Source organism: Nicotiana sylvestris, chromosome 5 (genome assembly GCF_000393655.2).
Source record: "Nicotiana sylvestris chromosome 5, ASM39365v2, whole genome shotgun sequence".
NCBI lineage: Eukaryota > Viridiplantae > Streptophyta > Magnoliopsida > Solanales > Solanaceae > Nicotiana > Nicotiana sylvestris.
In genome coordinates this window covers 44,173,405-44,184,815 of record NC_091061.1, presented here as the reverse complement: position 1 = coordinate 44,184,815, position 11,411 = coordinate 44,173,405, and the positions used below count along the sequence as shown (strand labels likewise).

Below are 11,411 nucleotides of genomic sequence, written 5' to 3'. Positions count from 1 at the left end.
GTTTTTCACTCTCGGGTTTTCTCGGGATTTTCTGGTTATTTGGGTTTTTTCAGGTAAAATCTTCGTAGAGCAAAACATATAAATTATGCTCAAAATATTTCTTTAGTCCTAGTAAGATACAACTATATAAAGTATTTTTCAAGAAAATAATACAAAATATGAGATATGTCATGGCATTATCCTAAAATATTCAACAATAAAGACAATAAAATATGTAATATAAATATTGCTAATTAAAAAGCCATAACAAAAATAAACATAATCTAAAAGTACTAAGTTATGCTAAAATAAGCAGACTAATAAGGGAGTATTAATTACATGACAAAACTCTAAAGAAAAAATAAAAATAGGTTATGCATTTTTATCTAAATTATTACAAAATAAAAAATAGATATTTAATACATTCACGTTCGTAGTATTGAATTGAATGTATTTTGTTAGCATTAGTATTGATTTGATTTTGGTTTGGGCTTTTATTAGTACTATTTAATTTACTAATGTTAATGGCAATAAAACGGGGCATTTGCATCTATACCCGCTTTTTGGGTCACATTTTAACTTGTGCCCGCTTTACAAAAAAAATTACAAGCGTACCCACTTTTTCGCATAACTTCAGCATACGGGGCTGAAGTAGCAAAGACAATCACACAAAACTTCAGCATTCTAGTAAACGCCAAGTGTGCTGAAGTTTTTGTTTGTAATTGTTGAACTTAAGCATAGTAGCTGAAGTTTTGTTCTCTATGCTGAAGTTTTTGTTTGTAATTACTGAAATTTTTGTTTTTGTAACTCGCGAACTTCAGCTCTAGAACTGAAGTTTTTATTTTGTAACTAGCGAAAGTTTTTGTTTTGTAACTACCCACACGAAGTAACTTAAAGCTGTGACTTTAATTTTATTTGCTGCTATTTGCTGAAGTACGACAGACAACTTTGAAACTTCTCTTCTTTATATACTTATCTCAAACAGTCCAACAACGTAGAACCGTTTCATACCAGTGGCTCAGAATCATCTCCAGTCCTCATTCCAATAGATTCTGCACGACAAGAGTTCATTTTGTTAGTGCTAACAGTAGATATTCCTATTCTCTTCCCACTCAATTCATTTTCAACCACAAGGTGCATAAAATTCAAGTTGCAAAACCAAGATAGAACCTTTACAGCTGAGGGTGTCGGCAAAAAGGAAAAAATAATTGAAAATTTATAGGACTCACCGGAGAAATAAGAAGAAGCAGATAGGGATGAACCTTACTTCTGAAAAAAGAAAAGATAAAACTTTGAGGAGGAGGGGAAGGAGGAAAAAGGGGGCTGAAGTTATTTAAAAAGTGGGTACAAGTTAAAACTTTTTTAAAAAATGGGTATAGGTTAAATGGTGGCGACCAAATAGGGCGCGCTGTGCAATTTTTACCAATAAAACTTATTGGAACATTCAAAAGTTCTAAGTCCAACATTGAAATAATACCTTAAAAGATAAACTTATGAAATCTTTTAAGAAATATTTATAAATTACATCACAATAAGTATATTTATATATAAAATATATCTAAAATTTCTATATATGTAATATCGGGTTCGTTTAGTTTCGATTTGACTTTCTTTAGTTAACACCAAACCAAACCAATTATGGTTGGGCTTTTTTTTCCAACACCAAACCATAGTTGGATTTTTTTTTCTCGGTTTGACTCGGATTATCGGATTGGTGCGGCTTGTCGGTTTCCTTTGTATACCCGTAGCTGCGGGAGCTATTTAATAATGAACTCGATCCTGCTTTAAGTAAAAGCAGCCCTCTGTCTCTAGATTTAAGAATTTTGAAACTTATGAAGGATCCAAAACAAGGGCAAAAAGAATTATGACCAAACCAATGCTCATTTCCCACTGGACAAGAGGGGTTTCCCTGCATTCTGATTCAAGAAAAAAAAAAAACTAAATATTGAAACTTCATGAAAACCACACTCTTAGCCATGCTGTACGTAATAGTTTTTTTAAATGGGGGGAGTCCTCCAACACTCACTGATATATAGAATCACATGCATATTATTGAATATGTGAACTCGACTAGAAGCTCCCCATACAAATAAGCACACTTATCTAAGTTTGAAAGATTGAGATTGTTAATCCTTTCGATTTTTGTAGGAATGAGTTTGTTCCTCCAATTCACGTATTTCACTTTTGGACGTTGATCTACCGGGAAGGGATACCCCAAATTTTATCTTCAAAAAGGGGTACATCAATTTTTGGGCTCTATTATACAAGCTGGAATAGCTTAATTAACTCAGAGAATAATGCCCCAAGCTGGCAACCTCAAGGCCAAGGTCGACTACTGTTTCTGTTTAATCTCAATGTAAAACTGTAAACCATTAAAGAATCTGTAGAACTAACGGGTTAGACATGTCGTAATCAAATGGAGATACATGTAAGAGGAAATTAAAAAATATTTACCACTCATTTGATTCCGCAAGCAGTTCATTACGAGCAAAGAAATATCGGACAGAAGGGTTAGGACTCTATCACTTAATCCAAGAATTTGTCGGGGGAAGTGCACAAATAGCCTATTTTAAGACCACAGTTTAAAACCAAGCCGGTATTTTAATAACTACTCCTATTTGAAATTCAGCCGCTTTGTAATAAGTAACTAACAGTTGGACAAAAATACCCCCATCTCCCATACCATGGCTTCGTGGTAGCAAAGCCCTTTCAACTCTTACAGTCAATCACCGGAGATACCTGGGAAACCCTACTTATGTTATGGATTTCTTGTTTCAGATCATGGAGCTCATCTTCTACTAATCTCCTGCAAATGTTTTCATCAAGTGAAAGAAACCACCACTCTGCAATCACAGATGCACTAGAGATCATTGAATGATATGAAATTGCTAATCATACATCACATTCATTTACAAATGCAACACGAATAGCAGCACTATCGCAAAACCAATATGGTTTGACCACAGTAAGCAATCACTCCCTTTTATCTATAAATATGGCCTTGTTAAACATACGGTACGTACTTCGTTGAAAATTAGGAAATAAATTGATAAGTGATAACAAGAACACCAAGAGCCTGCATAAAAAACACTACACTCCTTGACCATCGTCTGAAGTTTGCACTGCTACAAGTGAAACTTTAGACCCTCACATAGGCGAAGTTCATGACCATAAGAAGAAATTTTTGCTATAAAAAACGGTTGTGTTTTTACACATTTCAGTTGACTACCCAGTAAAAAGAAAGCTGCAGACATGAGACTTAACACTAGTAGTTATAGACTTCTGAAAGATTTACAAACCTTTGAAAGGATATTCACCAATTCAATGAATTAAGGCAGGCAAAATAAGATCCAAAGACAGCTAATAGTGTGGACATAGAAAACCGGGATACCATTAGCTACACCACAAGTAAAACCCAAAACTCCATCAACTATAAAATGTTTAACAGGTCTTCTCTTTTTCCCATCAGAACTAAGCCAACCAGAAGTCAACATATCTTTAATAGATGTCTTAGGGCTATATTGCCACATCCAAATGCTTTTAGACGGACAAAGTATAAACACATTCATATTCTTCTGTGATGCTTTTAGTTAGTGACTCAAACTTGTAGGAGGCATAAGAAAGAGCATGATTGCTCCAGATGTGATGATTAAGTTCAGGTTTGGCATTTCCACCGGATATACTCATTGCTACATGTAAATGGATACAGGTGGTTACACCATGGGTGTGCAATTTTGGCGGTGTTTTATGATTACCAGAGAATGAGGTCAGAAGTTTGCACTCCTATAAATGAACTTCAGACACGAGGTATGAAGTTTGCGGTGCTACAAGTGAACTTCAGACCCGAGGCCTGAAGTTTGCACTGCTACAAGTGAACTCTGCGCAGGCTGCAAGTCATGAATAGGAGCTATTTATAGAGCTAGTAAGAGTTTGATCCTGCTCAAATTAATAAAATCACCCCGTCTTTCGAGTAAGTATTTTTGAACTTCTGAAGCATCCAAAACAGGGGCAACACAAAAAAATGACCAAATAAATGCTTATTTCGTTCTATATTGAAGGGGTACACCAATTTTTGGGCTGTATACAAGCTGGAATAGCTTTATTAACTCAGAGAACCATACGCCAAACTGGCAACCATAGAAATTTAGCTCAAGGCCAAGGTGAACTACTGTTTCTCTTTTATCTCAATCTTAAAATATAAAACTACTGAAGATCTGTAGAACTAAAGGATTAGACACAGGTCGTAATAAAATTAAGTATTAAAATAACATTTACCATACCCATTTTATTAAGCAGTTCATTACGAGCAAACAAATTTCGTACAAGAGGGGTAGGATTCGCTTATTCCAAGGATGTGTTGATCCTCTGTTTACTAATAGACGAAGCTCTTCTTTTATAATCTCCTGCCTGATGTAACATCTTTCTGTTTCTTCTCAGGATCTAAGAGAATACCTCACGCAACTTTGGTTGGTGATGCTATAATCGGCAGAGGTATATTTTATCAGAAGGTTCAGTCGACTGAGCACAAAAACCTCCAAGAAAATTATGGGTCTACCCAGTTCTGCATAGAACATAGCTAACACCCTGCGATACGCTCTTCAAGTTCTTTAAGGTTTCTACAAGCCCAGGCCTCGCACCAAACAGAATATCATGTCATGATTGGCATTAATAGTCTCCCCCAAGCAAATGTACAATACCTAACCCTTCCAATGGACGTATAGTAGAGTTTCGTATGATATATGCTAGAAATAGGAGAATCGATTTCTAACAAGACTCAAGAGTGCCCAAAAAGTTCAGGAATTGCCTAAGCTTTTGTAAGGGAATTACAAGTGAGCCATTCCTATATCATGTATGTGTATGTGTAAATACAGGTACTATATATTTTACAACTATTTTTGAAGAGGCAAAGAGGAGCTTCGGGTCGTGCAGCTTGCCAACCAACTCTTCCAAAATTTGCCCCATTATTTGGCTTTTATTGCTTCAGCTACTCTGTCTCCTTGATATTTGCTGCCAGTCTCCAGGTATTCTTGGCCCAATTTTTGAAATCAATACTCATTGAAGCTTTATCATTCCCCCATTGAATGCAACTGTTAGATAGTTATGTACATAATATGAATTAGTCCTAGTCCCACGTAGAATAGGAGTATGATATGTATTGTATAAATAGGGCTCATTGTATTATAATTAATAGAATATGAATAATAGATTTTTCTCCAGTGCATTCTCATATGGTATCAAACAATCGTGAGAGATTTATCGCTATGCATAAATTCCAACGACTCCGGGAAGAGAAATCAGTCACCCGGAAGTCTTTTTCCGGCAAACACAGGTCTGCCGCAAGTAAAAAGCCACTTTTCGTTAGTGTTAGGCAAAACACTTTTTCACTTTTCACAGCAGCCACCAAATATTTGCTCGGGAAATATTTCCGTGTCCGTAAGGAGCTCTCATCAACCCTCCAAATTTCAGCAGCAATGTTTTGCAGAAAGGGCACGAAACAGATTAAAAGGTGGATCCAGAATAATAACTTCCCGGTGCATCTTTGGGCTGAAAGGGTCCTTAAGGAATTCTCGCCAACTATCATCCCACCAAATGAGTTGGTTTACAGGTCAAGCAAAATAATGTTCTTCTTTAGGGGGTCTATAGGATCAGGATAATAGAATCATCACATCAACCTTGGAGTGAACGTAGCTCAGAAGAAAATGAACCAAGACGGTAAATGAGAGACTCTCTCCCAAGCAAATCTACAATACTTAACCCTTCCAATGAACGTGTAGTAGAGTTTCAATATGATATATGTGAGAAAAAGGAGAATAGATGTCTAACAAGACTCAAGGGTGCCCAAGAAGTTCAGGAATTTCCTAAGCTTTATAAGGCAATTACAATTGTGTCATCCCTATATTAGGTATGTGTATCTGTAAATACAGGTCCAAAGATCTGTGATATACAACTTGCTATACATATCATTCACTATCGGTCCACTTGTTTTCTTTATACGAATTCATTTTTTGGAGGAATGCGCCCGTAAATAATGGAGAGGACAGTAAGAATTAGAGAAGAGAAAAAAGGGCATTTGTTAAAATAAAATGGCCAACTAGGAGATTCGATAAAGCATGTGTTAAGGGGACGAACATTAATCAACACTCAACACAACCATCTCAAAGGCCAATACAGAATGTAGATAATTAATCTGGAGAATCCTCTTTTCCTTTCTTCTTTTCTGGCAAGTACTATGAATAATCTAATTGTTTTTTATATCTTTCAAAGTAATTAAAAGCAGTAAGTTTGCTTGATATATTGTGTTCAAAAATATCATATATAATGAGCAATGTATCTCTTTTACATTTCGCCATAGTTCCCTTCAATTCCCTTAATGCTTAACACATCTTTCATCATGTAAGTTTTTTCGCTTTTTATAGGTGAATATTGATTTCTCTTTTGTGACGTCAAGTTTTAAACTAAAGCCCTGCTATTTGCATTATTGTTTATGCAACATTTGGCAGTTTTCTAGAACCATTAACCCCCATTCAAGTAAGGAGAAAAAAGACTGATCATAAGAAAACTAGAAGTAGTGTAGATCTTTACAATATATGTTTTTATTATCCACAAGCAAGGATGATACCTAGTGCAGTGCAGAAATATATGATCAAGCCTGAGTTCCGGTCAAAGCCTTCATCTGTATATGATTGGAGTCAGCAGTGTTGGGGTTGGGCAGTGCCTCATAAGAGCCAAATCTCCTGATACCAACAGTTTTAGCAACAGCAGCATAAGTAACAATCACGACGAGTAACACAAACAGCACATGGAGCACAAAGACCAAGTCGAGGATAGCGACAGCCCTGAGCTTAGAATCCTCGAGATCACACTTGGTAGATCCCTCAACTCCAGTCACAACATCCAACAGCTTATGACAACCATCAGGTATGAAAGCATCAACGTAGAGCGAAAGTCCTGTCTGTAGTACCCACAGACCCTGTAGACACACCGAACCCGCGAGCGCCACGTCAGCGAGGAAAAGCCTGGGTTGAAAGGCGATGAGGAGACAGAGAAGAGAGGAGAGTAAGGAAATGTTAGCGGAAACGGAATCGCACTTGGCTTGAAGATCGGAGGTCTGAACGGAGGCGGAGTTTGAGGAGACGGAGTAGTGGAGGTAGAAAAGTGCGGATGCTAGGGCAAAAAAGAGATCGGGAGGGAGCGGGAGGAGCGAAGTTGACTCGGAGATAAGGAGAACGAGGGTTAAGAGGAGGAAAGAGAAAATGACGGCAGCGGCTTGGAGAGAGGTGAAGCGGTGGACAGGAGTGCGGCCTTTGAGGAGAGGATCGGCGTCGAAAGAGATAAAGGATTGGTGGATTAAGGAGATGAGGAGGCAGAGGAGGAGGAGATATAAAGGGAGGTGGCGGAGACGGGAGGAGAAGGCGGAGATGGGGTGGTAGGGTTTGGCGGTGTAGTCACCACGAGGAGATTTGAGGTGGTGGTTTCGGGTGGTGGAAATGAGGTGGTAGAGTCCGAGGGATAGCAGTGCAGACGAGGAGAACATGTGATACATCAGGGTTGCCATTGCTGCACTATTCGAATTCGAGTCACATTCCCAACTTAATTTCACACAACTCTCACCTACTCATACCCAATACTCTTGACAATTGATTTTGTTATTTTCTTTTTCTCTTGCCTTTTTTTTAATGTAACCTTCTCTTCATATGAATTGGTGGTCAAACATTTTTTTGATAAAGACTAGGACCCTATTTGTTTTGAATCTTAATTATTCGGATATCAGATATTATATGTATTTATTTGTTAGATTTGAATCTTAATAATTCAAATTATTTTTTTAATTTCACAGTGAGTCTGATATATCTTAACATATTCAAGAATATATTGAAAAAATGATATTTCACCACTAACCATAGCCACTATTGTTATCGTCATTCCCCACCATTATAGACTACCACCACCACTTCCATCGCCAATTAGTATCAATCCTCAACCACAACCATCATCGCTATCAAGTACAAATGTCAATTGTCACCATCACTAGCCATCATTTACAACCATCACCATCAACCACCATTACCATAACAACCATCGATTACGACTATCAACCAACGCTATATATAATCCATCATAGTTATCAGTCACCACCACCATTAACTAGTAGTATTTTCCACCACTTATTACCCATAATCACTACCGTCAACCAACACCACCATTACGCACTACCTCGTCGGCACTCACAACCACCATCTTTAGTCATTACCACAGCCAACCACTATATAATTTTTAAAAAATATTGTATTAATATTTATTAAATTAATTAATATTGTTTGATTTGAATTTATATTTATTAATGTTTAAATAAGTAAGATTTTTATATATTCAGATGTAGAGAAAACAAACAGTCTTAATCATCCAGTGTTCAGATCTTTACACAATATCTTAATATTTAGATGGTATTCAGATTCAAACATTTTAATCTTAATACACATATCAATATTCAAATGTGTATTCAGATTCATATACTTTAATAAAAATAAATGAGGCATCTGCTCAATTTTATTAGGGCATTTTAAAGAAATAATTTACTCCATCCGTTTAAAAAAGAATAAATCTTTTACTATTTGAGTGTCAAATAAAGTTTTGTTGAATCATAATTTTTGCAATATTTTTTAAATATTTTAAATTATTAACTAAAGTGACTTATAGTACTTTCTATGTAGTTTCTAAAATGTGTAAATCTTATTTCTAGAATTTTATAAAATTTATGTTGGAATTTACACCAAAATTAATCAATTTAACCCTTGTACTCCGAAAAGGTCCAAACAAATTAGAATAAACCTAATCCCAAAGTATGTGACAATGTTGATTAAAAACTCTGTTTTAATTTTATTTGTGGGTCAACTGGATTTCTCCATTCTACTGATTTTCAATCTCCATACCCGTTTGATCATTTCCCCTTCCTTGAATAATTAATCTAATCAATGGTCCATTCAACCGCTTAAACAAAGATAGTCGATGAGTATTTTGTATGGGTCAAAATCTGACCAGGGGAATCTTGCCTAAGAGAGGATAACTAAGAGTTTATTAGGCCGAGATCGTGCTTAAGAAGGAACCTATTGGCGAGTTGAGTAGCTAGGGTCGAGGTCGAGTACTCAGATCAGCCCAAACGGCTAGTTTAGTAATAAGATGTTTTAGAGGAATATTCTACAGAATATTCTCTGCACTTGTACTTTCAGTTAGATAAGGGATACTTCTGATATAAGTGGGAATAGAGAGAGAGAAGAAAGAGGTACGTAATATTATATATGATAAGCTCTCTAATGAAAAGTTGACTTTGAAGTAAACTACAAATATTGTCTTTACAAAAGATTCGATTTGTGGTTGATCACACACTTTCTCGCATCAGATTCGAGAAAGCTTTCTATATTCCCACATTTGTTTGTCTTACATACCCACCTCATTATTGGTGAATCATTCTCTCTATTTACATTTATTGCCATTTAATATATTTATTGCTTGTCGTTACTCCCCCATGCATTCATAACAATACAATTAAAAATCCCTTTGTAGTAAATTGGTTTAAGTGCAATTATACGTTGTTCATATCAATCGATTTCAGATCTAGAATTTATTATGTTTAACTAGGATTTACCCATTATCATCTTATTTAATTAGTTTAACAAAAAGACTTAACACTTTTTGGTCAAACAATTTGGCGCCGTCTGTGGGGATTTTCTAGTTAAAATTTTAGTTTCTTCTGGATCTAAAAAAACACAAAACACAAAACTTTGCAAAAACCCCGTATTTCCTTGTTTGCACAAATCTGACACGGTATGCAACAAAGAGGAAAAGAGGAAGGCGATAACGACCTCAACAGTAACCTCATCCACACCACTAACGAAGTGGACGAAGCGGAAGGCGGAGACATAATACCAAACACCTCTCCCAGGCGAAACAACCCGCATCCACCTCTTGGTAGCATCACGATCTCGCACGGTAAGGGTGCCTCTACATCCACAACAGAAGAGGCACCACCACCAGTAAAAAATCTACTTGAGGCATGGTTGAAAAGCACGTTAACTGGCTTCCTCGACAAGCCCGCTCAGAGGTTGAGTAGAGAAGAGACAAGTGTCGGTGTTGCATCAGCACGTGACAAGCACCCCCTCCCCCCCGTAACAGGTATTACTCATAATGTTAGTGATGCAGGTAATGACGCCCTCATAGCCATTTTGAGGAAAATGGATGAGATGGAGAACGAGATCAAAATGCTCCATATCCAAATGAAAGAGCACCAAGAGAGGGTAGACAAAATCGGGTGTCCCAAAACTTTTGCCAAAAAGGGACGCCGGTCGGTTTGTTGAGAAACCATATAGCGACGAGGTTGCACCACACGCCATACCAAAGACCTTCAAAATGACGTCGTACTTAAAAATATATGACGGCACGACGGACCCGGAGGATCATGTGACCCACTATGTCACTGCAGTAAAAGGCAATGACCTTGGCAAAGAACAAGTATCATCCATATTGCTGAAGAAGTTTGGAGAAACCCTAACCGGGGGAGCACTGACTTGGTACTCACAGTTACCTATGCGTCCCATAGAAACGGTCGAGGAAATGGCAGACAAGTTCATCACCGCCCACGCCGGGGCCAAGAATGCAAAGGAAAGGGTGAACGTCATATTCGCCATTAAGCAATCGCCTGGCGAAGGACTCAGGGACTTCCTTGCCCGGTTTAACTATGTAAGAATGACCTTTCCAAATGTATCTGAGGGGATGGTAGTAGCCGCTTTCCAGAATGTGCTAAGTAGATGTGGGTCGAGGGTGACCAAAAAGTTGCTAAGCCGACTCATGAAATACCCTCCAACCACTTGGGATGAGATATGCAATGCCTATTATGTCGAGGTAAGAGCCGACGAGGATGTCCTCAATGGACCTACCCAACGTTTGAACTCGGTCCATATGGAGTCTAGGAAGGACCGGAGAAATGACAGCAGGAGAGATCTAGCGGAATCCCGACCTAATCGAGAGAGACACCAACCTTACGTCAGAGGCACCCTCATGCCACCTCTACGCCACGATGAAGGCCCATCCATGCCGCGAACGGGAATCCACCAAAATAAGAGAGATATGCCCCCTTTATTATCTGCTCACAATTTTTGTGTTTCCTTTTTAGAAATAGTCTACGTACCGGAGAAGCTCGACCCAAAAATGAAGTGGCCACAAAAGATGAGATCCGACCCGAGCACCAGAAGCAGAAAGTCAAATGCCCTCTACGAATTCCACCAGGAGTGGGGTCATAAAACCGAGGATTGTATTGCCCTAAGACAGGAAGTCGTGAACATGCTTTACCAAGGGCACTTGAAAGAACTGATGAGCGATCGTGGGAGAGCTAATTTCGCCCGAGGGCGGGAACAACACCAGGGACTACCCAAACCACC

At 37.9% G+C, this 11,411-nt stretch overlaps 1 protein-coding gene across 2 annotated transcripts; it reads right to left on the bottom strand.

The window, feature by feature from the left end:
- Positions 1-2,388: 2,388 nt before the first annotated feature.
- Positions 2,389-7,643, bottom strand: LOC104216400 (uncharacterized). 2 transcript variants are annotated; one of them, XM_009766424.2, is made up of 2 exons: positions 6,599-7,643; positions 2,389-2,822 (listed from the first exon to the last, which is right to left on the bottom strand). In XM_009766424.2, exon 1 carries the CDS (start codon positions 7,532-7,534, stop codon positions 6,623-6,625), a length of 912 nt encoding a protein of 303 aa, XP_009764726.1. In that variant the 5' UTR covers positions 7,535-7,643; the 3' UTR covers positions 2,389-2,822; positions 6,599-6,622. The 2 variants fall into 2 exon arrangements, with proteins under 2 accessions (XP_009764726.1, XP_009764728.1); XM_009766426.2 differs by lacking the exon at positions 2,389-2,822 and adding an exon at positions 4,611-5,066 and having other exon boundaries at positions 6,599-7,639.
- Positions 7,644-11,411: the final 3,768 nt, after the last annotated feature.